This window comes from Camarhynchus parvulus, chromosome 12 (assembly GCF_901933205.1).
Source record: "Camarhynchus parvulus chromosome 12, STF_HiC, whole genome shotgun sequence".
Lineage (NCBI taxonomy): Eukaryota > Metazoa > Chordata > Aves > Passeriformes > Thraupidae > Camarhynchus > Camarhynchus parvulus.
This window is the reverse complement of record NC_044582.1, coordinates 9007017-9031375: the sequence shown is the minus strand read 5'-3', so window position 1 is coordinate 9031375 and position 24359 is coordinate 9007017. Positions and strand designations below refer to the sequence as shown.

Sequence of the window (24359 nt, the reverse complement as noted above, 5' to 3'; positions counted from 1 at the left end):
ACAAAATGTGAAAAGCAATAATTAAAAATATAAAAAAGGCTCGTACAAGGCAAGAGCATCTAAGAAGGGGTTTTGTGAAGGACTGAAGTATGTCATCTTTAAATATTCTTTGTATACTTGATATACTTTTGATCCTGTTTTGTATTCATGCTTAGGAACTTCTTCTCTTAGTCACAGAGATTAGATTAGCAGGAGCAGATGACTTCATTGCACTTCTGGGTGCTTCTTTTCCAGAGCCCTGTCCAAGCTAGAGAGTGATGGCTCAGTGCCTGCACTTGCTGCTCTTTGAATTTTTGCTGGGTCTGGTGTTCTCTTGCAATGTGCAGTGAAATGAAAATCTACTATTACAGCTTTGGAGTAGCAGCATTAGCACCCTGCACTCCATGTTGTTTTGTTGTTTATCCAGGATTCTTGTTTGTTGGTTATTTTGAGTGAATAACTTGAGCAGTGCCAGCATTCCTGAGAGCTGGTCACATGAGCCTGGCAGAGCAATGTGTATTCTGAGCAGACTTTGTTTTCTGTAGGCTTTCTTCCCACTTCCCTGGGGATGCAGTCAGCCTTTGTTTTAACTCGCGAATTTAAATTTTGATTTGTGAGGAAAAAAGTGATTTTCAATGATTAAATGAAACAGGAGGGTGAGTGTGGGATGCAAGACTGTGAGACCTGCTATACTTAGCTCATGAAGATCCTCCCTTGTCACAGTTCTGTTCTTGTTGAAGGTTTTGAGCTTGAGTGATGTTTTGCTTAACCCACAGGTGTTACTGCTCACAAACTCAGCTTACAGAAACTGCTACTACTGCTTGTAAAATGCTTTTCCTTTGTGTCAACATTTGTATTTTATTCAGTTGTTCGCTCATCCTGGAGAAAACGCTGGAAGGACTTGCTCTGAATTATACTGAAATATCTATGGTTAGATAATCACGTTCTGGTTTATATAGTGTTTGAGCTGTCTTATGAAATTTCTGTGTAGGGTTGTGTTGAACAACTTCACTTTTGGAAATTCTTCAGAATACATAACTGAAAACTCTTTTCCTGTATTTATGAGGGCTTTAGAGATAAAGGGCCTGCTTTTGTATGTTGATGGTTTCTGTATGTTCACCTCACAAAGATCTGTGCTATTCTAAGTATAAAAATTGAAACAATAAAATAACGTGGTTGTGTCAGAGATTAAAATACTTCTGTTATTTTAGGAAGCAAGGGTCTCAATTTCGTCTAAGAGCTTTGTAAACCTAGGGCTTTGCTTTGTGTTTATCACTGAGGTGCCATGCACATTTGCAGCTCTGTAGAAGTACCAGTTCAGTGCCCAGCTGGGTGTTCTGAATCCATGAAGCCTTGTAGGAATGAACTCAATAAGGGAGACTGCAGGATTAACATCCAAACCAGAATCAAGTCAGATCAGGTCTGTGTTTTGCTCCTTGGCTGGAAAAGTTCATTCACATGAATATCTAATGGTAAATAATAAACTATATAGTTCAAAATATTTAAGGTATTTATTTTTCAACTAACATTCCACTAGTGAAATTTGGAATATCTTTATGGCACTGACTCTGCTGTAAAATTTTTTAAAGAAGTCATCTGGCTAGAAATCATGGTAACTTAGATTTTTCACCTTGCCTCCTCTTAGTCCTATGGACAACATTTACTCAGGCATTGCTACTGTCTCTTATCTTGGTGTGGTTATAGATCATTAAATTCCAGCCCCTCTTAACACAGTATAAATTCTAGCCTTGACAAGTATTGTGCCTAGTTTTATTTAGTAATTAAACTTTGCACGGCTTTCTTCCCTTGCACGGCTTTCTTGAGCTTCACCTTTTATATTTTAGTGGACTTTTATTAATTATATGGAGAATGTAATAATGTGAAACACAAATGCCATACACCCTGCAATTTCTGGAGTGCTTTGTGGTGTTGGCAGTTTAGATAGCATATCCACATGATATAGTTTTTGTCCTGAAGTACTGGGATGTGAAATTTACATGGCTGTTGACCCCTTGGGACTGCTCTGAAATGAGGTGTGCATCTTCTGCAATCCTAGTCAGCAAAAATTTAAATAAAAATAAATCCACTGTCAGAAGCCCTTGTGCTGGCCTGGCAGAAGGTATGAAATAGTACCCTGTGCTTGATAATGGCCTGTTGGAGAAGGGTCTCTAGCACAATGTGATGTGACTTAGTGGAATAACAAATTATGCAAAATGCTTGCAATTGTCATGATTAGGTAGTGAATTGTTGGGCAGGGCCTGATGTCTGCCATGGGCTGAAGGCCAGACAGCTAAATACAAAATAAATCTTGAATGAAATTTGAGTGGTGAATCCAATTTATCTTTTAAGACAAGCAGAAGTTACAGCCTTTGTGTACAAACATGGAAAACTCTGTTAAAGTGAACTGAGAATAAACTAATAGATCACTGCTTTGACTGTGGTTTTCAAGTGATAAGTTCGTGGTGATTTTTGCATATAAAAACTTCCCTTGGTAGTTCAGTATAAAGTCTTAAAAACCTTAACCAGAACAATGTAATGGCAGCATTAACTCTTCAGCTACCCTTCTGCTGGAATTTGCAAGTTAGCAAAGCACTTAATATTTAGCATGGTAGCAAGTCGGGGTAACTGACTAGAATGTGTCCAGAAAAATTTGTTTTCCAAAGTATTGCTTGTTTACTTTGGCTCTAATTATCTGTGTACACTGCAGAGAATGAAGGTATTTTGTTTCTCAGAACTGGCATCCACAATTTGTTTGGGACTGATTTGAGATTTCTTTCTGCATGCTGCACTGTTATGGCTGTGTAGTAATGTGGGTGCTTGAAATAAAACTTGACAAAAAACCTGAGATTGTTTGCCGGGTGTCTTTCTTGAGAACAACCTACTTTTTTGACATTAATCTTATTTTTCATCCTTGATCCAACTACTGTTCTGGTAAAGATTATAATTCTTGTTGGTGTTTGGAGATGGTGAAAGTTTGGAGAGTGGTAGTGCTATAGAAGTCTCACAGAATTTTTTATTGTGACATTGAATTAATTTCCCAGTTTGCACGTGTGCGGAGTTGTATGTTGAAATATAAGACAGAAGAAACAACCTAATTGTTCTCTTTTTATTTCCATTTGGTTGTGTTCTGCAGCTGGAGTACTATCATGACAGTTTTCTTCATTACTGTCACAGAAATCCAGAAACTTGCATCAAAATTGGCGTTCACAATGCTCCAATGTAAAGAAGACTCTAAGGCAAAATGTAACATAGTCCTGGTTACTTGAGGTAGTTGTCTTCCAACTTCCCACTAGGTATTAGTAACTCTCCTACCCATTCTACATTGATCTGCTTAAGAGAAGCCAAGCTGACGTTGGAAAAGAAGAAAAATCACTTGGAGGACGCACTGCAGTTGAGTGTATGAAAGGGATATATATAATAGGTTTTCTCTGATACAGGCATGTTTATTGCTGCTAGTTTTAGGAGTGTTCTTCTTTGTTCCGTGTTATCCCCCTCCATTTGGTTCTCAGTTGTGGTGAGATTTGCCCTTGCTTGATTGATGCATTTTCAAACTCTCTCCATAGCGTTCTGTTGATGCGGGCGATGACTTGGCTTTGCAGCCTTGCTGTCACTTTGCAGCTGTGCACCATGTTTGGTTGTTTTGGGCAGGCTCTCCTGACTCCTGGTCAAAGCTGGGGCTCTCTTTGAGATGAGCTTCTTGACCCTTTGTACTTTGCTTGGTACCCGCCTCGCAGGCGGGCTCTGGAGCCGCTGTGTGGAATGCGTGTCTAACGCGTTCCACTCGGACCTCAGTTCCATTCCATAATGTTAGCTTTAATTGGCTGCTTTGAAACTTTCATGTCCAATTTGGTTGTACACGGTAAATTACCACCCTCCTCGCCTTTTCCTAGGAGCACGAAAGTAGAATCCAGACTCTGCTTTCCCTGCTGCCTTTTGGTATTGCCCTTGAGCTCTTTTAGGGACAGCACTGGTGGGTAGTGTTTCTGTCAGAGGACAGACTTTTTTTCTAGTGGGTTTTTTTTTTACTTCTAACCTTCCAAAGACTGTACCTTTTAAACATTGTGTTGTATTTTTGAACTGAAGTCTGCATTCGAAAGTTTAAAAAAATTAATGCTTCTTGCCCAAAGAAGTACCTCCAGTTTAATACGTGTTGCCTAACTCTTAGTGTGGATGGATAGCCAGTGTGTCCTCCAAGTGCTTTTTATTTTCTTTTAAATATTCCTGTATTTTAATTTTAGTTACTTTGTTTGGGTGCATGAGGACATCAGGGCAACATCAATGATATAACCAAGGCTGGTCTTTACTATGTAAGAATGCCTTTGTAGGTGCTTCTGAGGTGTCAGAATGTGTAGTGTGGGCAGAATGAGAGTCTGTTACTAGACAGGTTTCATCTAGGCTTAAATACATGATTGGAGCATCACCAGAGCTACTTTTGAGAAGGATGAGTAGTTGATTTATGTGAGGAGGAAAAAATGGGCAGTGCTGCCTACAAAACAAATTTTGCAGTTCAAACTCAAAACAGTGATGAGTCTCTTGTTTGTACTTGGTATGAATGAGGTAAAACAAAGCCTGTCTTTATTCTCCACATCAAGCTTATGAGCTCATGTTTCGGCTTTTCCTTTCCCCTCCCTTTCTGACATGGGCTCTTGTCTTTTTTTTCCTTGCTGAACAGACAGTAACTCTCCACAATATTTTTAATCTCAACAAGATGTCCAGTGGCTGATGATGCAAAAGTGTTGCATCAACAAAGAGGGGATGATAGCTGGAGCATTCCAGGTCTGACATTTTTGGCTGAGGAGCTGTGTATTGTGGCCACTGATTCCTCCTGGCACAGCATGCTTGCTTGGGGCAGGAGACTAGTTTTCATTGACTCCTGTTGTGTGGCTCCCTGCTCCTTATTTTAGGTTTCCCCAAGAAGTTATGACTGGGAGTTTCATGGTTTTAGATGAAAGAGCCTGTTGTCTTACTGAATTATCTCCTTTCTGTCTATATTTAAACCAAGTTGGCAGGTAAAAAAAAAAAATACAGTAAAACAAAAGCTCTCTTATGGCAATACCTGAGGCTAAATTAGAATAAAAGTGTAAGAATTATTTAATATTTTTTTATTTGCATATGTTTGTTGAGCTACTTGCTTACCTGTAGTCCACTGGCACCCAGCAGTGGAACTGACCTCATTGCATTGACCTTAAGATGGGTTCCTGGGCCCTGGTGGGATCTAACTCACAAAAATTTTTCCACTGAAAAATTCATGATCATGAGAAGTGTTAGATTATTTGGAATAGAAAAATTAATATTATGGAATTTAAAAATAATAAATACACATTTGTAATTATGGATATTGAGTAGCCATGTAGTGTGCAAGTGCTTTTACTCCTTAATTTTTGAGAGAAAAATTAGTTCAAAGCATAAAAGAAACTCTTTCAATTTCTTCATGCTCTAGTGCAATATTTTAAAGGTAATAGCATTTTTTACTGGCTGAAGTGAACCCAACTCATGAAACTTTTCATTCACTAAGAGTATAGCTGATGCTTTTAAAAACTAAGGGCTTAAGAACTTCCTCATGACAGCTAAACTTCTTGAAACCATATAAAAATCTGCTTATACCATAATTCAGCCATGCAGCACTGCTTTTATTGTGTGAAGAACTATAAGAAATTGATTTATAAGCTTGTTGTTCCCTAGCTGTGCCTGTTTGTTATGTACAACTGTTCTTGTTTGTAGTCTGTGTTCCTTCACAGCATCAAACCTTCAGCCATCTCTGCAACTGTGTCTTACACTCTTTCCATCAGGTAATACTTCCAGCCATGAAGTTATCCCCAATTTAATAAAGGTAAGGTGGGATAATTTGTTGACTGCTACCTAAAAGCATCATTAACCATTGCAAGAGGGGAAATGAGGGCGTGGGTTTGGTGACTTTTTTTTTTTGCAAATCTTATTTTTGATGCAAAGGCAGTTCTGTCGCCAGCCAGTCCAGCATGCAGAGACTCTCCCCCCTGCCATAAAACAATGAGCACATTCAGGCACAACTAGTGTTTTCAGTTATTAAAAAACGGAGCCGTCTGTCTCTGCCTGTGACTTTAATCTTTAAGCCTTTATTCCCTATACCCCACCCCCTCTTTCTTTCCCCAACCTTTTGTTTGTGAAGTGCAGAGCTACAGGATATGTGGGCCTGCAGTTTCTGAATGTATTGTACATTCCCCTGGCAATTACAGATGTTTATAACCCTGACTGATGTTATTTCAGTATTGTGGAGGGTGAACAGAAAATTAAAGAATGCATTTTTCATTGCCCCTAGCAATCTTTAATTTTTTTTTTGAGGACAGGGGAGAAGGAAAAAAAAAGTAAACTGTTAATTTAAAAAAAAATCTTGTTTCGCATTCTCAGATGAAGCACATCTGAGAGCTGTGCAGGAATATCTTCCCATACTCTACCATAACTCTTTTGTTAGGACAGTATGTTACATGCAGTTTTGTAAAAACATAATAGGACTGGATTTTAATACAAAAGAAGCTCCTTAATGCAGGGTGCAACACTTTTGCTTACTTTATTTCAAAGACAAGGCAGCTTAGGGTTTGTAATGACTTAAGAGCAGAATCACATACTTTTTTTCTTCAGCTTTGTATGGAACATTGTGGGGTTTTTTTTTTGTAGAAGAATGATTTAGAATCTGATGAGTTCGAGTTTTACTTTTGGACTTGGTGACAGAACTGTTTAAGAAAATTTATTTTTGATAGTCTTGTAGAAATATGCTCTTGCTCTGTACGAGGTTTTAAATCAATTTCTTACTAGTGGTGGTTGAGCTATCTAAAGCTGCAGGTGCACTGTAAGATTACTGTCCTTGAATTGGCAGAGGGGTGGAGGGAAGAGAATCCTGTAGCAAATCTCTGTGATCAAAGTGATAATTGGTGTGTTTCTTGGAGACTCTGGTGCATTCCATGATTTTTCAGAGTAGTTGGCCTAAAACATTGAATTTAAGTAGAGAAAAGTTAATTGGAGTCAAGAATTTCAAGGTGGTTCAGCAGTATCTCTCAGGTACAACTTTCATATCTGTACCTGTTTTCAACTGCATGCAAACTGCTGTTTATAGGTTTTGGAAGTTTGGAGTTGCATATCTAAATGTATATTCAGGTCTGTCTACCTGTGTGATGGTCCTTATCTCCAGTGACTGCTGCATGGAACTTTTCTTTAGACTGATTTTTCAAAGATATGGCAGAAGAGTGAGCAAGAATTTACAGTGAGATATGCTTTGGCTAGGCAGGACTTGAAGAAGTTAACACAAAAGATAGCAAAAAAGTCTCCTTGCCATCTAATATTAAACTGATAAAAATATGCTTAAAGAAATTCTAACATGTTCCAAGATGTTTATAATGCAGTAATTCTCCAAAGCACCCCAAGGGAGGCAATAGATGCACTGTGGTAACAGTTCCCCAGTCCTCTGGGAAGGAAAAACCCAACTAGTTGGTCATTAAGCATGGCACATTTTTTTCATCCTGAGATCATCAAGTACTAAAGTTGTGTGTTACTTGCGTAAGGATTTCTGAGATGTGCTGGTTCTCTTTGTGTTAAAACATGGGGGCATGGGTGGGATTGAATCCTAGATATGCTAATGGCAAGATACCATCTTGTACAAATGAGGTTAACTTGAAAAGCTGAAGAGCTGAGTGTGAATCAGTACTGATAGAGACCAGAATGTATAGAAGCTTCATAGGTGTTGTTCATGAGTCTGGTTTTGCCCCTTCTCTGAATCCAGTACTGGGCCTGTATGCAATAGTAGATTCAAATATGGGCAGAAATGTGAACACATTGGTTGGGAAACATTTCAGTTGATCTGTTCTTGGAAATCAGAGTGTTAAATTGTCCGAAAAGCTAACACAGGAGTTCACTTACTGAAAGAGCTTGCTGCTTTGAGGGAAAATGTGTGCACTGGTGGCTGTTTATGGGCTTCTTTCCCTGAAACAGTCTTGGAAAATAGATCAAGTTATTCCAGTAATTTTTGTACTGGAAAACTGCTTTTCTCTTTCCAGTATAAATCTGGTTCTGCATGACTTATCCTTCATAGTGGAAGGCAAACTGGTATAGGCTGCTGTCAGCTCTGGCCTGAGCATCCTTTAGTATCAGGGAGGTAGCAGGAATTTCCATGGTTGTAGGTACCACAGAGGCTTTCACTCAGTATTTGTCTCCACACTCCAGTTAGTGAAGAAGTGTCAGGTGCAGCATTCTTGAAGCTGGGGATAGTCTGTTTCTGTGCGGTGTGAACTGAGGCATTAGAGATGAGCAGAGGACTCCAGATGTGTGGAAGTCAGTCAGAACTGGAGATGGGCTCATGTCCTCATTGGTGCAGGTTCAGCGCCTTTGCAGCTCTTCCAGGTGTTTGATTCTTTTTATGCTGCTAAGCTACTGTTTTCTCTTTCAGGTCTTGGAAATAGCTTCAGAGATGGTCTCTGCTATAATCTTTGAAAGATGCAAAGGACAGAATGGTCATACTTGTAGTTATATTTTTTGCAACATATTTAACATTATCACATACAAATGTAGTTACTTTTTTTTCTTGAAACTTGGCAGGAGATCTTGTAGAGAGCAAATGTAAAGCTGATATGGGTCAAGACTATAAAAAGGGTAATTTTTTTTTTCTTCTTGGTCCTCTGACCTGTTTGCTTTTCAGTGTTTACAGTAAAGACTTTATGGACCATCAGGGACCATTTATGGTCACTATATAAGGCCCAAGTGTAATGTTACCTCACATCTAACTCTTCAGAGCTGTGCAAAGGCACACGTGGCCTTGATACCAAAACAAAATACCTCTGAATAACAAGTCTGAAACTTGAACTAATCACTCATTAGGCACCAGGAAAGCTTAGTAGAACCCTGAGCACACAATATCATCTGAGGAGGTCAAAGCAGTGTTTTACAAGTATCCATTTTCTATTTTTCTTACTTTGCATCTTTTTTCCTGAAGCATGAACATAAAGTGTTGATTGCTTATACAACTTACTGTAGCATTGTTTGAGAAACCTTATTTTATGAGCTAAACAACTCCAGGCAAAAGGAACAGGCCACTTCATTGCCAGTCTCTAAGTTTGGGTTTGATATGAGTTGGTGGAATTACAGGTGCCATTTTTGTATGACATTTGGGAACTTAGAAATATTGAAATAGCTTGAAATATTTTATAGCCTGAATTCCAAAATATGAAACTGAACTTTTTTCTGCTAGGTGTAATATAGGCAGGTAGTGCAAAAAACAGACAAACAAAATCCCACCAAACACCCCTGGACAAACCAAGTTTGTTACTTGGATAGTAATAACCCAGTTGGCTTCTTCTATGCTTTCTTTTGCTTTCAAGTCTATGAAATAATAGTTTTTCTTATTATATGCCACAGATTGTACTCCATGGCTGATGAGCTGTATAATGACATTCAGTCTAAAATGCTAAAACTGTAGTTTTGTGCAGTATCCTACATATTTAAATTCTCAGCTTTTACTGGTGTCTGTATTTGCATATACATATGTATGAATGACACTTTAAAAAGTTAATGTTTGCTAACTAATTCACAATTTATGCACTTTTGACTTCAAGCCAAGAAAGAAATTAATGCAGCTGAAATACCACGGTGTTGAGTAATTCAGCAAATGCTACCTTTTTTTGTAGCAGTCATCTGTGTCTACTCAGAATGATTGTTGCTCTTCCAAGATATGTAGGCTTTTTTCAAACTGTACCATAGTTAGTGTTTTCAGCATTAAAATAAGTAGAGGTCTGTTTTGGACTCTGTCCAGTTTGTGCCCTGTCAATATAGAAATTCAGATCTAGTAATAGGTAATATTACAGAACAGGATTTTTGTACATATGGAAGAAGGATGACGTCTTCTCTCATATGGTGCTTTACCTCCATTTTTACACATGCTATGTATTACATGGCATTTCATGTTACAAGGCAAGGATTGTTTGCTTTGCTCTCCCCTCATTGTCTATAGGATTTCCATTTGGGGTGATTTTCTGGTTTTTGACAAATATTTATTTAAAGAACAGGAATTTAAATGCCAGACTGTAGTAGTCACTCATCTGGTTTGCTACATTTTCTTTGGAAATAGTAGAAATGATTGGTTTTGAGGGACAAACAAGAAAGTCAGTGATGGAATAAAGTATCTCTTTCTTTAAATTTCATTTTAATACTTCTTACATAGGATAAAATCATAAATGTTTTATTAAAAAATGAAGCTTCATCTAGCTGGATGTAGCTTTAAAATCTTAATGGTGTAAATATCAAAGCTGTATTTTTATTTGTTTAAAGATAAATGGTATTTAGCAGCACTGAATTTGAATTGTTGTGCTGCTTAAAATTATATAATTGATTGTGCTCTTTTATTAGAGGTATTTTATTTCCCTTCTTTCACTCAACTTCATTTGCTTTTGTCACTGTGTGCTGTTAACATGGATTTTTCTTTGTGAAGGACCTAACTGCATTTGTCTTGTTTCCTTTTTTGAAGCTACTTTATCTTTAAGATTCCTTTTCCAGAAAGTGACCAGATCAAAATGCAGTATTTTATTTCAATATTATATTGTATATAGGCAAAGTCTAATTCTTTACCTTTCTTTGCTGCTTCTAAACTTAAAACAATTTTGCATTGAACAGCATATAATGACTATATCTTTTCACAATTTTCTGAAGTAATTGCACTAGTTTTGTGTATATCCACATATACTTAAGTTTTTTTCAATTCTTCCTAACAATCTGTGGACTGTTTATTCAGCTTTAAGTTTCTCTGTAGTTTCTCAGGCTGCTGTTCAGTGAGCCCCTTGGCCTGCAGCAGCATCTTGTCCCCAGAAACAGGGGATTTGCTTTGCTCCTTCCCTTTTTACCTTTGCAGCTCTTGGCTGGTCCTGCTTGTGCCAGCTCTGGCTCTCCCTGGAGTGCTGCAGGAGCTGGGTCACCTTGCCGGTCTCTGGGAGAGCTCTCTGGTGTGCCTGGGTTGAGCTGACTGGTCTGAGCATCAACTTTGCCTTTCATCAGACCCTCCATAAGCTGTGGGAAGCCTGAATAAACACAGTGTTGGGGAAAGGTAACTGGGAGCAGGAACTTCCCAGCTCATGGAGCTGCATGACCAGGTGCCAGAGCCTTTTCACTGCTGTGCTTCACTGACAACTGCTTCTAGATCACTCCTATGTACAGGCAGTGATGTAGATCAGCACAATAACAAAGTGAAGTGTGTGACTGCCCTGGCTTGAAAGCATGTGGGTAAAATTGCTTTTTTCCCTTGCATGTTTTGTCTTCACAGTGGAAGTGAAGGATATTAGCTGTGGCCTTTCCTTGGCTGTGGAAGGATGTGTCCTTAGCAGTGGCCATTATTGTGCTGCTCTAGCTTATGCTCAGGCTGGCAGGAGGTGAGGTGTACTGACAGGAGGACAAGTATAGCAAATTAATGTGTTACCTAAATTGAAAAGGTTCATAGCAATCTCTCTTCAGTAGTGAATTTCTATTTGGAAGTCTTTGGAGGAATGTTTCTCTCTAATTTTTTTTTCATATATTTTTTACAATACTATGTGTAATTTTAATTACACATTTTTTTTACAATACTATGTGTAATTTTAATGTGTGTTTGACCAGTGAATTTAGTCAGATTGCAATAAGGGCATCCTATATTTGCTTTGTTTAAGAATAGTCTCTCTTCTATAAGTGGTGGAAACTACCAAAGTATTCAGACATTTCTCAGGGTTGGTTTTCCTCTGAAGAGGCTGAAGACAACATGGGACTCCTTACATTCTGTAAATCCTTGCAAAGGATCTCTTGATAACCTTTCTTCCTATGTTGTTCTTTGTTTTTTGAGAGTGTTTTCACTTTAGGGTTTGTTTGTGATTTTTTTTCTCAATAACTCATCCATTTCATATAAGCTTAATCCTGTGTACTATATTGCAATGGCTAGACTAGCATGTAAAAATTATTGGATGATCCTCCTCAGTCTTTCTTAGCATGACCTTCATAGAGGCTTTATCAGCTTTGTTTGTGCTACTTCAGCATGGCTGATCAGGCTTATTGACATACTCTAATCATTACAGGCATTTCCTCCCTTTGAAGAACAGAGACTTGTTTCTGACATGTTGTTAGAACTTACTCAAACAAGACAGATCCTTGGATGACTTGACAAAGGAGATGGTAGAGGCATTATCCTTTATCCTCTTCTGAACAATATGGCACGCTGTTTCTTCTCCAGATGAAATATTAAGTATATTCAAGGGGATTTTTGTGTGACATCTTTTCAAAAGAACCCTTTTATTTCTTATAAAAAGTTATCACCTACTACTTGTAGTTGAGTTGGACTCACGTTTACAAATAAATAACTGTAATAGATGTGTTATTTGGCACACAAGAAATGGACTTCTTCCAATTATGTATGCCCTTATGGCCACACTGCTTTCCCTTTCTACTCTCAGTTACAGACCAACCAGAGTGGCTGGTTTTCATCTGAAGAGAATTCATGCAATGACCTAATGCTTCTAATTTTAAGCTTTACTGTGCATTCAGAAATGTTGTGGGTGATGCCTTCTATCTGATGTTACAAATGCCCTGGAGTTTGAAGCTGTGCAGCTCCCTGTTTGTGCTCTGAGCTGCTTTGGAAGTGATGGTGGGATGCTTGAGCTCCATGAGCTCCTTTTCTTTTCAAAGTGTTTCCTTTGCATTGCTGTACAGAAGGTTTCTTCATGTGTAATTCATGTTCCCCAGTCGAGTGCATGCCTCTCCCTGCATCACACCTCCTATTTCTGTTTGAATTTTGGGGGATTCCATATCCTGTAAAACATCTTCCTTATTCATCACAGTGCCTCCCCTAAGGGAACTAGCAAAATCCTGTGTGACTTGTAACATCTCCCAGGGTGCAACTGTATAGGAAAACAGGGAATAACTCAGTTGTTTCTGAATCAAGTTTCTTAACACAAAAAAAAGTGGGGGGAGGGGGCTGTGAAAGGGGAAGTTGGATACTCTCTGCATGATATAGACAATATTTCCTGAGACAGGAGATACTAACCTCAAAGAATTTAAAATAAAACATTGATTTAATTTTTTTCTTTTTTTTTTTTTTTTGGAAGTGGAATAGCGGAGGTAAAAATGGTAGAATAGTTGGTCTTTTTATCCTGTGTGCAGATGAAATTGATTAAACCTTAAAAACTCGCCTCAGTCCACCCGGTTTATTAATTGAAGAATTTCCTCTTCCCCAGAATGGGAAGTGCACATTAAAACAGAGCTTTGCCCTTGAGTAGCAATGATACTTGAGAACGGTACATTTTCTACAATCCTATTTTCTCTTCTACACTAGAGGAAATCCTAACATGGTAAAAAGCATATTTAAAAAAAATAAAAAGTATGTTTAAGGAAGTCCTCTTTCATTTCCTTGTAAAGCATGAAATCAAATTATAGCCCATGGCCCACAATTATTTTATTTTTACATTTCAAATTCCATTTTCTGCTTCCTTTTGCTGCCTGTGAACAAGAGTTGTACTGTTTGTGCAAGTCAGCTAAAAAGATTACCACAAACAGGACAGGACACAGTAGCTTAAAGAAGGCACCACTCAGAATCTGTGCCTATGTTCCATGTGTGACATGCAAAATGTCCCCTTTGTTCACACAGGGACCTGATCCCCTCTTCTTCCCTCCACTCACCAGGTTTCATCTTTTGAAGCCAAGTCAGCTTTATATTGATGTATTATTGGAAATATAGTGCAATACTTTAGTTATGCTTGCCAAAATAATACAGCTTAAAATGCTCTCATATTCTTGATCTGCATTTGGTAAAGACAAACCAATTGAGATTCTGCTTATTTATTGAAAATGTCTTTTGGGTGAGCTTTTCAGAAAGGAATTGGTAGCTAATTTAGTGCTTGGAGATTGTAGCTGGATGGTTCTGAAAGTGGGCTCAGTGCACGTATAATAAAATGGTAATGAATTTTTGGAACTGATAAATTAATACATGAGGCTGAAGTGTTTGTTTGTTTGTCTTCCCAGATCTAATAATGTAATTATTTTCTAAATTAGTGTTAATATTATGTTTTGCTGTAGGGACACAGCTCAGTCTGGGAGTTTGAGTATAAAATTTACAAGCATGCAGGAGGCTGCACAAATGGAAGGTGGTCTGAGTTCATGTACATGCAGAACTGCAACAGGCTCTGTGGCTGAGGTTGAAGGAGGTTTGTTATTTAATATGGAATGTTCTGCTCCAGAATAAAACATGGCAATTATAGTGCTTTACTGTTTTCCAAAATGCATCTGATATCTTGGCTACTCCCATGGTGTTTCCCTGTGAAACTGATATAAGAGCTGGATTTTACTAATTGTGTGTGACACTAAACACATTTATGAGGTGTGAGCTTGATGCAGGGGATCAGGGTCTGCAGCCTTGTTGCCTGGAACTCTGGGCAGGCTTTGTTTCCTATTTCAGCAATGGTTTGAAGATACAAATAATGCAAATATAGAGAATGCAGTGAATTTTCTCCAAAAGACTAAACGTTGATCAATACATACTTTTGAAATGCATTCTATTCTTTTTCAGTGTACTCAGGCAGCAGCTGGTGAGCTCTTTCAGGATGCAAGAGTGAGAGCTAGCAAGGAATGATGTTGCAAGTGCACTTTAGGGAAGCTTGAGTTGCTTCTTCTGCTCTTTGGAAACATGTCATAATCTCTGACATCTGTGATTCAACTAATCTCCTGAGTAAAGAGTAATAAATTACTTCCTTGATGACTTTATATAATCAGATACTCTTCAAAATTCAGGAGCTAGCATGGGTTGTGTGTTCAAAACAGTAGCTGGACCTTTTCTTTATCTTGTCTCTGAAGGTATTTTTCTTATTTTCTGAGTTTTGTATTCTCTGTCACTTTTGTGATACAAATGAGTGCTGCTGCCTCCAGATTTAGCTGGCACTTGCAGTCTTTGTGATGCTGTGCTGCTGGTCTTGTGTTTTTCCTGTATCTGGCTGTCATCCAGAATCTCTCAGTTCATGTTTTATCTTTCTTGTTTGTTTTTCTTCACTCAGACTATCTACTTTATTTTTGCTGTGGTTTAGCTGCTTATCTTTGAAGTATAATGCCCATCTTTCTCCACCCCCTTGTGTTTTCTGATGACAACTTGTTTATTTCATTTGCTTTTTGCAGGGCTTCATCTGAGCTGTGTGTCATCACACAAAGGGTACTCCAATAATTGATCTTTCATTTTCAAGCAAAGTGAGAAATCACATGTCAGGATTTATCTTTTCAATGTTCTTGAACATGTCTTTCATAGATGAAGTGGTAAATAAAAGGTTACACCCTTGTTTTCTCTGTAGAAGAAATAATTTGACTATCTTAGTTTAACTTTTTTCATTGATTCTATGTGACCTGCTTCGGTGCAGATAAAATGTTTTTGATTGCTGTGCTTCCTGGTATGCAGACCTGTCCTTTACGTGTCTCTGCTTTGTCCTAAGTAATTTCAAGCCATTTTCTTGTTCTGTAGGTTTGAGGAATATTCAAATAGTCCATAATCTCTTCCCTATTATTATTTTTAACTCTGTAGGCCCATATTCTATCTCCTTTTTTGAGGAGTGCTTTTTTTTTTGTCCTATGACTTCTTTCAGTTCTTCTGTTCCATTTGTCGCAAGACCCAATGGCTGACATTTTATTATCAGATCGTGCAGGTGTGAGTAATATTTTCACCTTCTTTAACTCTTGTTTTTGAGTCTCCACATAGTATATCTGCAATATTTTTTATATCCCAATTCAAAAATCTTTCCAAGTGAGGTTGTATTCATGAGAGTGCTGATGTAGTCCATCCTTGCTTCGCTGTTCCTTGTTAAATCTTACTCTGCTGCAGAAAATGATTCAGAAATATTGTTCCTTTTGTTGACTGAACTCTGATATGATAGTAAGCTGATTCTTTACTAGAGATTATTTAAGTAGTAAATTTGAAGTTAAACATATTCTAAGTCTGCTATTACCATTTATATGTTATGAGGAGAAAATGTATTGCATGAGGTGTTCCATGGGAGAGGGTTACAGTTTTGTCATCTGGCCAACTTTCCTGATTTGAAATGTGACATTGGTGAATCCTAGTACACTTCTCTAGGTGATTTTGTTTAGGTATTTAATGAACTTTATGCATGGCTGATGGGCAATTGAAGAAATGGGTTCTAGAATAAACCAAAATGTAAAACTATGTAGGAGAAGATGGGGGATTGAGAAGAAGGTGAATTGTCAAAGATGGTTTATTAAACAGCTCAGAAAGGAAAGTTGAGGAACCAAGTTTTAGCAGTATTTTTTCACCTTCTAACTCAAGGGTCCTGTAAACCTGAGCACTCATGCCTTGATATGCATGAGTAAACACATACAAAACATTACAAAACGTCCTCATGCCTCAGTGAGAAGGCAGTTCAGGTATTTCTCTCAGTGCTGTCGTGGTCTTTGCCTTGGTTTCATGATCCTGTGAAGGGCAGCAGCTTCCCACCCTGCTCGCGTGCCGGCTCTGCCTGCTGTGCATCTTCTGTCCCATTCTGTCCCATCTTGTGCCGTGTCTTCAGAGCTGTGGCCAGTCAGTCACTGGGGCTTTGGAGGAGGCACAATAGTTGTGCTGACAGTGTTTGTGAACTTGTGTGTGCTACTGCTTTCCTTGACTTGATTTTTCATCTGGAGTGTCATGGTATGTCTTCTGGTGTTTCTGGAGTTTTTCTGTGGAATGTACAGTTATTTCTCTTTGTGTATCTTCTGTGAAGATCAGGCAATGCCACAAGGCAGACGTTCTCAACCTTCTAGTAACTGGGTTGGTGATTTTGATGGCTCTTTTAAAGTGTTGCTAATAGATTCATAAATACAGCAATTGCAAGCATTTGCTGTATAGCAAATGAATTTGAAGCAGTTGATTTGGAGTTTCAAGGTAAAGTGACCCCTTTTATTGAAACTACGGATTACAGTTCTGTGCAGATTTTGTGTTCTTTTGGAGGGAAGATACCACACTGTACATAATGCATCTTATCAGCTGCCCTTTTCAAGGCCAGGTTTGGGTCTGGTGGCTTTGGCTTAGTTCTGGAGCATGAGGATCACTGTGCTTTAGTAGTCACAGTCATGTTTGGTAAGGCTCAAGCTGCAGCATTGTTGTGTTACCAGAATGTCCTTTTTATAGTATTAATAAAGAATTGGACTTGATGGTTTGGTTTCCATTATTTATTCCCATTTCTTCTGAGGATGTCAGCTGTGTAGAACAGTGTAATACAAAATCTGTGTATTAGGTTTAAAACAGCCCTGCTGTATGCATTCACAAAAATGGGTCCATTCTGATTGTTAAGTGCTTTGTCCCACTCAAACTATTTTCATGCTCTTTGTTTCCCTTGATTTCTGACCTTTAAGTCTGCACTTGGATGGTGTATAAAGGCTGAGCCTTTTGTACAGTCTGGATGATGTTTGTGTTAAGATTTAAGCAAGCTCTAAATCACTACAATTCCCAAAACAATAAAAATGCAAACTACTTTTGAAGATATAAAGCCCATCGTTGGTTTGTCAGGGAGAGATATTTGAAATGATTGGTGAAAATTCTGCAGGAGCACTGGAAATACTATAATTATCCAACTAGTCTCTGAAGGGCTTAACATTCATTTTTACAAGATGAAAGGTCTGGTAGGTTGAAATAGTCATTTGTAGCCATAATTTTTTTTTCTTGTTCCCACCCACTCATTCACCCATGCACTTCAACCTCGGAATGATTTCCTATCCTGAGTTCATGGGAACTGGGAACAAGGGGAGCTGTTGTCGTAGCCATTGTAAAAGCCTTTAAAGCAAAAAAAGGCAAGGGAAAGGCTGGACAGCGTGGAGGAACAAGGAACACTTGTATTGATTTCTTGTTCTTCTGAGCTTAAGGCCAATATTAAAAGTACTTAAGTTAGAAAACTGGAATTTTACACAATTTCTAGCTTTTATAATCTTATAAAATGTACTTTTTTTGGAATATGACTTTCTGGTACTTCAGCTTTATTATTTTTAACTTTTTTATGTTAAAACTTTCTCAACACTTGAGTCTGTTGCACTTTTCTGTTTTAGTATTCATAGCATTACAGTTACCTCAAATGAAACAAGAACATTCTGAATGTAATTAGTGGAAGGCCCAATGTTCATCAAAAGCTTCCTTGAAAACGAATTTAAATCCATGAAATTCAGGTTGCTTCAATCAAAAGATTAAGGGTTCATGACAACAATACTTTGAAAAATAAAAATAATCCATAAGCATGATAGGTAATGTCAGCCTAAAATTTAGGATCCTTTCCATGAAGAGATCTAGGAATCAGATCTGTTCCTGTGTGTGAAATTACTTGTTCAAGTTATGTGGATCTGAATTGGGAGTGAATGGCAATACACTTTTAAATTGTCTCTTTCTGACATTGAGGGATTCAAGAATTTCTTTGGACTTGGGATAAACCTGTCTCTAGTGGTGATCACAGTTTTCACTTTTATGAAATTTTGGGCTTGGAAAGAAAAATGGTGGGAAGCAGGTAGGGACTGAGGCTTGTGGATGTTTTTTGGGGTACCTAGTTGGCTCTTGTTGGGGTTGCTCTGAGTATGCAGCTCCCTGCAGTGTTGCTGTGTGTTTCTTTGGCTGTATTAGATTTTTGCTTGGCTGCTAAGATTATAATTTTTAATTGAGGCAAATGTCATGCCTGTGTTGCTACAAGCTTAATTTTCTTAGTATTTTTTTTAATGCAGTGATAACAGCCTTAGACTTGAACTATCACATTCTTCCCTCGTTCTTATGACTCAGTGATAGCCTATAATAGCTTAAATTCCCAAGGTCTTAATTTCTGTGGAATTCAGTGCTTGTGTTTTGTTTGTCTTTCTGGGCATTTGTACATATGTTGACAATTTTAAATGGAAACTATTTGAGGAAATGATGCTTAATCTTTTTATGCTGTGGCAATACTGACTGTGAGTTCTCCTCCAGGTGCCCAGATTATCGATTTAATGATGCTTGTGATAGATGTGACAAAGGGGATGCAGACACAGTCAGCAGAGTGCTTGGTAATTGGGCAAATTGCCTGCCAGAAGATGGTGGTAGTCCTGAACAAAATAGATCTCCTTCCAGAGGAGAAGAGACAGAGTGCCATTGAGAAGATGACTAAGAAAATGCAGAAGACCTTGGAAAATACCAAGTAAGTGAACAGTAATAGTAACAGATAACTTGTCACCAAATTTGTTTTAACAAAAATACCAACATTTCTCTTCCAACATGCTTCTAAACACGCTGGCACATCTAGCAAAAATGATGAGAAGAGAGTGAAAAGATTTACAGAAACTCAGATGCAATTCCAAATTCACCTCTGCAAGTGTCATGTGTAGAGAAATGTTTTCCTGCAATTAAGCTTTTAGATTTAAAGAGCTGCTTGGATAGGATAATAACTGTTGGATGTGGTTACAGCACATCTTTGCTTTGCTCAGGGATATAAGGGGACATAACTTTTGGGTCACATTTTGAGTTGAAGAATCTAAGGAATAGGATTCAGAGTACAGAGGAGAGAGAACCAAAGTTCAGGTTTGGCATGTGCAGTCTGTGCTTGATGGTGCTTTGAAAGCACTGCTGATCCTGGGTGTGATTGCAAAGTGCCTGTCCTGTTGTATCTTGGGCATGTGGAGTCTCTCCACAGCTTTTTTCTCACTTGACTTTGAATCTCCAAATGTGTGATTTTAAAATGGTTCTTCTTAGCAGGATATATGCTGATACCATTTGACAATTGCCTCTAATGGCAGTTGTGTTTTTTTGGTTTTGTTTTTCTTTCAAATAGTTTACTTGTTGAAATATTTTCACTACACACATAGGTGTGCATGTGAAATTCCATAGCAGTCAGCAAAGCTGAAGGCTGTTGCAGTTGTAGAGTAGATGTTGCCACCAAGGCAGGGGAAATTATTGTAGCGTTGTCAGGAAATTATATGAAAGGCAAAAAAAAAAAAGGCAGAGGAAGGCAACTGTTGTATATTTAAATAGTTTGATACTTGTGAATTTACCTAATCAAAACTTGGTTTTCTGTGAATTGATACCAAAACTAAAAGGAAACTGTCCGTATGAATGGAATTCCTATTTTTAAAAAATTTATTTCCACATCAGCTTCTCCCTTTGTCCAGCAGGATCTGAATTCTGCAGAGAGAAATTTGGTTAGATGGAGTAAGTTTCAGTAGGGCTGCATCATGTTTAGAAGTGCCTCCAAATACACTGCACAATTACTCCAGTTTGTTCTGGTGTATGGGAAGAGGAGTAAAGCATTTGGTTACATGTAAATTTATGTTTATTGCAATACAGTGCTTTGAAATACTTGTATGAAAATACATTGCCAAAAGTTTTATGGTTAATCACAGGAATTTTCAGTGCATGTTTTTATTACCCTTTGTCCTTAGATGCCTCAGGCTTATGGCGTGTAAACAAAGAAAATACCTCATGTGCCTGGTTACAGCTGGGGCACTGAGTGATCTCCCTTTCTAGAACTTAACATTTTGTTAGCAAAGCACCATCTCTTCCCTCCAATTTGGTCCCTTTTGTGAGAAAATCAGTGGGGGGTGGGTGTCAAGAGGATGGCCAAAATAATTAATTTTGGTCTGAACCTGTTGCATAAGAATTAAGTACCTAAGAGAGCCAGTCACTTTTTGGTGTAATTACTGATTACACTAGGTTGTATTTTAAGGAGCAAAGTTAAGTCTGCTGACTGAATTAAAAAAAAAAAAGAAAAAAGAAAATCTGCTGTAAGTTAAGGACTTGAATAAAACTGACTGTAGGATAAAAGGTAAACTGAGGTCAGCTGGCTGTTCTGCTCCTCTCTGAACCTTTGTGTGTTTGAGTTTTGTGAGTTTTGCAGACTTAGATTTCAGTAGATTTAGATCTTTCTGTTTTCTGCAGATCTTGCAGACTCAGGTAGGCATCATGAGGCATCTTGCATTTGGCTCCCATTTTGAAGGTTATGACTTTAGAATTTTAATTGTTTAATGAAAGTTTAAAAAATGCTGGTCTCCAATTAAAGTGTCTTTGGATGCAAACCACTTCATTAAGACTGGGTAACAGCAGATGTTTGCTTCTGAAATAAACTGAATCTTGCATTTGATGTCACAGCATTGAATCAGTAGCTAATGTGCAACAGGATTGAAGCTTTCATAGTGAAGTCCAGTAGTGCTGATCTGCTGGCAATTCAGGAAGAAATTGTCAGTCACAATGGGAGAAGAGCAGATTAATTGGAATTTTAGGGAGTTTCCTAGCCTTCAGATGAGCCTGGAAATTCTCTATATTGACATGTGTAGGAGATCTGTGGTCTAATGGTGAAAGTCTTTCTCTCTTTCAGATTCTCTGGGTGTCCTATTGTTGCTGTTGCAGCAAAGCCTGGTGGACCAGAAGCCCCGGAGTCTGAGAATCCACAGGGTATTTCTGAATTAATTGAGGTACTCACTGAAGAACATAATAATAACATGAAAACATCCATTCTCAGATGTTCAAAACCCTTAGTTACATGGCATGATGTTTAAACTGTGAAGGGCAGGACACCTAAAATAACTGAGAGCAGTTTGTAGCTTGCAATAGACTTGTCACCCTTTCTGTCATTAGCTTAGGGAGAGGAACATTTTTGCCCTAGAGGGTTGACACTGTTTCTTAAGATAATAGAAAAAAGTCTCAAAACAAAGGCATCATTCTTTGAAGACTTGTCATGTCAATCAAGACTTCTGATTTGGATGCTGCCAGGTTTAAAGTACTTAAAAATTGCTGAAGTTAAGGTGCAGCATCAGTCATCAAAACTCTAGGGAAGCCTGGCCCTGGGCAGCCAGGCTTGTATAAAGGCAGGATATTCCACCAGGGCTGCTGAGCTCTGAATGCTGCATCACCTGCCAGGCTGTGTGAGGCAGGATGGGCATGGGGAATGGGATGTAGTGTGGCCTTAGACCAGACTTAGCCAGGACCAATCTGCCCCCAGCAGTTTTTAGAGATGAGGAGTTATGCAAATGCTTACTTCTGCCTTTATCTGGCTCCTGTTAGATTTACTGGGATGTTCTCCAGGGTTCAAACCTTTGAAGGAAACTCTCATTGGAGCTGTTTCATCAACTGAAACCTAATATTAGATGAGCTGGCAAATGCTGTGTGAGCCCTGCCATTGAACTTGGAGCTATTATCCCTTCTGTCCTTCCTAAGAGACTCTCCATTGTTCTGCCATTACAACCTGGGCTTGGGCTGCAGTTTTTGACCTTAAAAACAGATGTTAAAGGCAATACCAATTGTATATGCAGGTGATATAACAGAGAGAGATATCAAGAGTGATTTGAGACAGAAGTGAACCAGTTCCTTTGAAGCATTGTTGAGTACATTACTTCCTTTCTATAATTAAAATCTTTTGTCTGATAACATATTTTAAGTAACATAATATTTGTCAACAAAAGAAAAATGCTAAACTCAGAGAATTTCTCTATAAAATGGTACTTATGTAGTTTTTCTTAATGGATTGATCCTTCAAGAAGCACTAACAAAAATCTGAAGGGGAAGTTGAATTTGAAAACTTAACCCAGTATTACAGTTTTTCTGGGAAGGAGTCAGAGATGGGCTTTATGGGGCACTAATATCTGTACATAAGTTCATTTTCACAAAATCCAAAAAAGCTGAAGTAGCAAAATGCTCTGTAAAATTGTCCTTTTGAGAGAGGCAGGAAAAAAGAGGAGGTGACACGCGTGCAGTTTTTTTTTCCTCTTTGCTTTGCTGCAGTGTTTATATTGAGTTTGGCAGCAACTTTATCGCCAGTGAGGTTTTGCTAACCAAGCTAAATGTGCAGCACCAAATCTTTCTGAGGCAGAAAATCGAACTGTTCCTGCTGCTAAGTGTGCACCTCCCCTATGGCACGCACAGTTAATTTGACATTGGTGAGTTCTAAGCTCATTGGGAGATGCCTGAAATCAGTAAAATTGCAAGCTTGTTCAATCAATCATCCGCTTGCCTGCCTTCTGCTGTGTTGCTGTCATGACTTTTCACCCAGGCATGGTGCTGCTTTTATCTTTTTTTTCAGGTCTTGAAGTCTCAGGCTTACCTGCCATCAAGAGACCCCTCAGGACACTTCCTTATGGCAGTCGACCACTGTTTCTCTATCAAGGGTCAAGGCACAGTGATGACAGGGACTATTCTTTCTGGCTCTGTTAGCCTTGGTGACAATGTGGAGATTCCTGCCCTGAAGGTGAGTCTCTCATTTTCCTTCCCCCTGGTTTTCCTGATAGAAAGAAACACTCAACAAAGAAGAGAGTGTTCTCATCCAATCTAAAATTACTGAATTATTTTCAATTTTTATTTTTGTACTCTATTATAACCCAGCTTATAACAGTAAGGAGCATAGTGATTTTTAAATAAGGCAGTCAGTAAATTTACCTGCTCAATAATTTAGCTGGACGAAGAGAAGACTGATCTAGGTTAGCATGTTAGGCTTTCAACTTCAGAGGAGCAAAGTGGGCATGTGTCCAAGCTGGGATGCACCCAAGGACTGAACAGGGAGGTTACTCTCATTTGAGATATGCTACAGTGAGAAGGTTTGCAGAAGAGTCCGTGTAGGAAGGCTTCCAGAAATGTCTGAAAGCAAAGGTAATGACAAGAAGAGGGCATTGAAATGCTTGATGCACATTCTCTTTGTTTGCTGAGGCTTTAATTTGTGTCAGCATGTTCTGAGAGAACTGCTGGGATGCAGTAGGTGGCTTGCTGCTATTGGGCTCTTCAGAGAGCCAGTAGAAAGTCAGACACCTTCCAATGGCCTTTGAACTGCTCAACTGTTGTTACTATTTAATTTCCTTAAAATATATTCATCCTTTAAAAGAAAACAAAGTGACTTTATGCTTGGAACATGTGAAATCTATTTCACAGGTGCTGATTATCGCTGCTTTGGTTTTCCCTTAGTATTAATTGCCCAAAATTAATTAAGACTTGAGGAGAATTTTGCAGCTGCCACTTAAAAATGGACCAAGCTGATTACATTCTGTGGGCAGGCAAGTTCTGGCCTAACAAGCCTGGATGGGACTCCTTTGGTGCTGTCAGTATTATCTTCAAGTCATTTTACTGTAAGGACCTTACTGTTTCATTGAGTGAACATGCTGTTTTCTCATTTTTCACTGTACTGTTTGGACAAGTGAAGGACTACATCAGGCATTTTGATTCCACCTGAGGTATTTGGCTGATAGTGGAGAATTCATTTCTGGCCAGCCTCTTCAGTGATACCTATGGCCATCTAGTTTATATCCTATTGTCCTTTGCATGGAAGTGATTTGTACCATACATACTCTGACATTTCTGCTTCCCCAGCTGAGTTCCTCACTGCCCATATTCTCATTTACAGCGTGCAGCCTATTTTGGGAGCCATGCTTTCAATTCCTGCATGAAATGTGGTTGCTGGGAT

At 38.5% G+C, this 24359-nt stretch overlaps 1 protein-coding gene across 1 annotated transcript in view; it reads left to right on the top strand.

Moving 5' to 3' along the window:
• Positions 1-24359, top strand: part of EEFSEC (eukaryotic elongation factor, selenocysteine-tRNA specific) — a 124485-nt gene that overhangs the window by 14660 nt on the left and 85466 nt on the right. The window contains exons 2-4 of the mRNA XM_030956557.1: positions 18914-19121; positions 21291-21387; positions 22992-23156. Of these exons, the coding sequence (XP_030812417.1) occupies positions 18914-19121; positions 21291-21387; positions 22992-23156 (470 nt within the window). The remainder of the gene's footprint in view (positions 1-18913; positions 19122-21290; positions 21388-22991; positions 23157-24359) is intronic.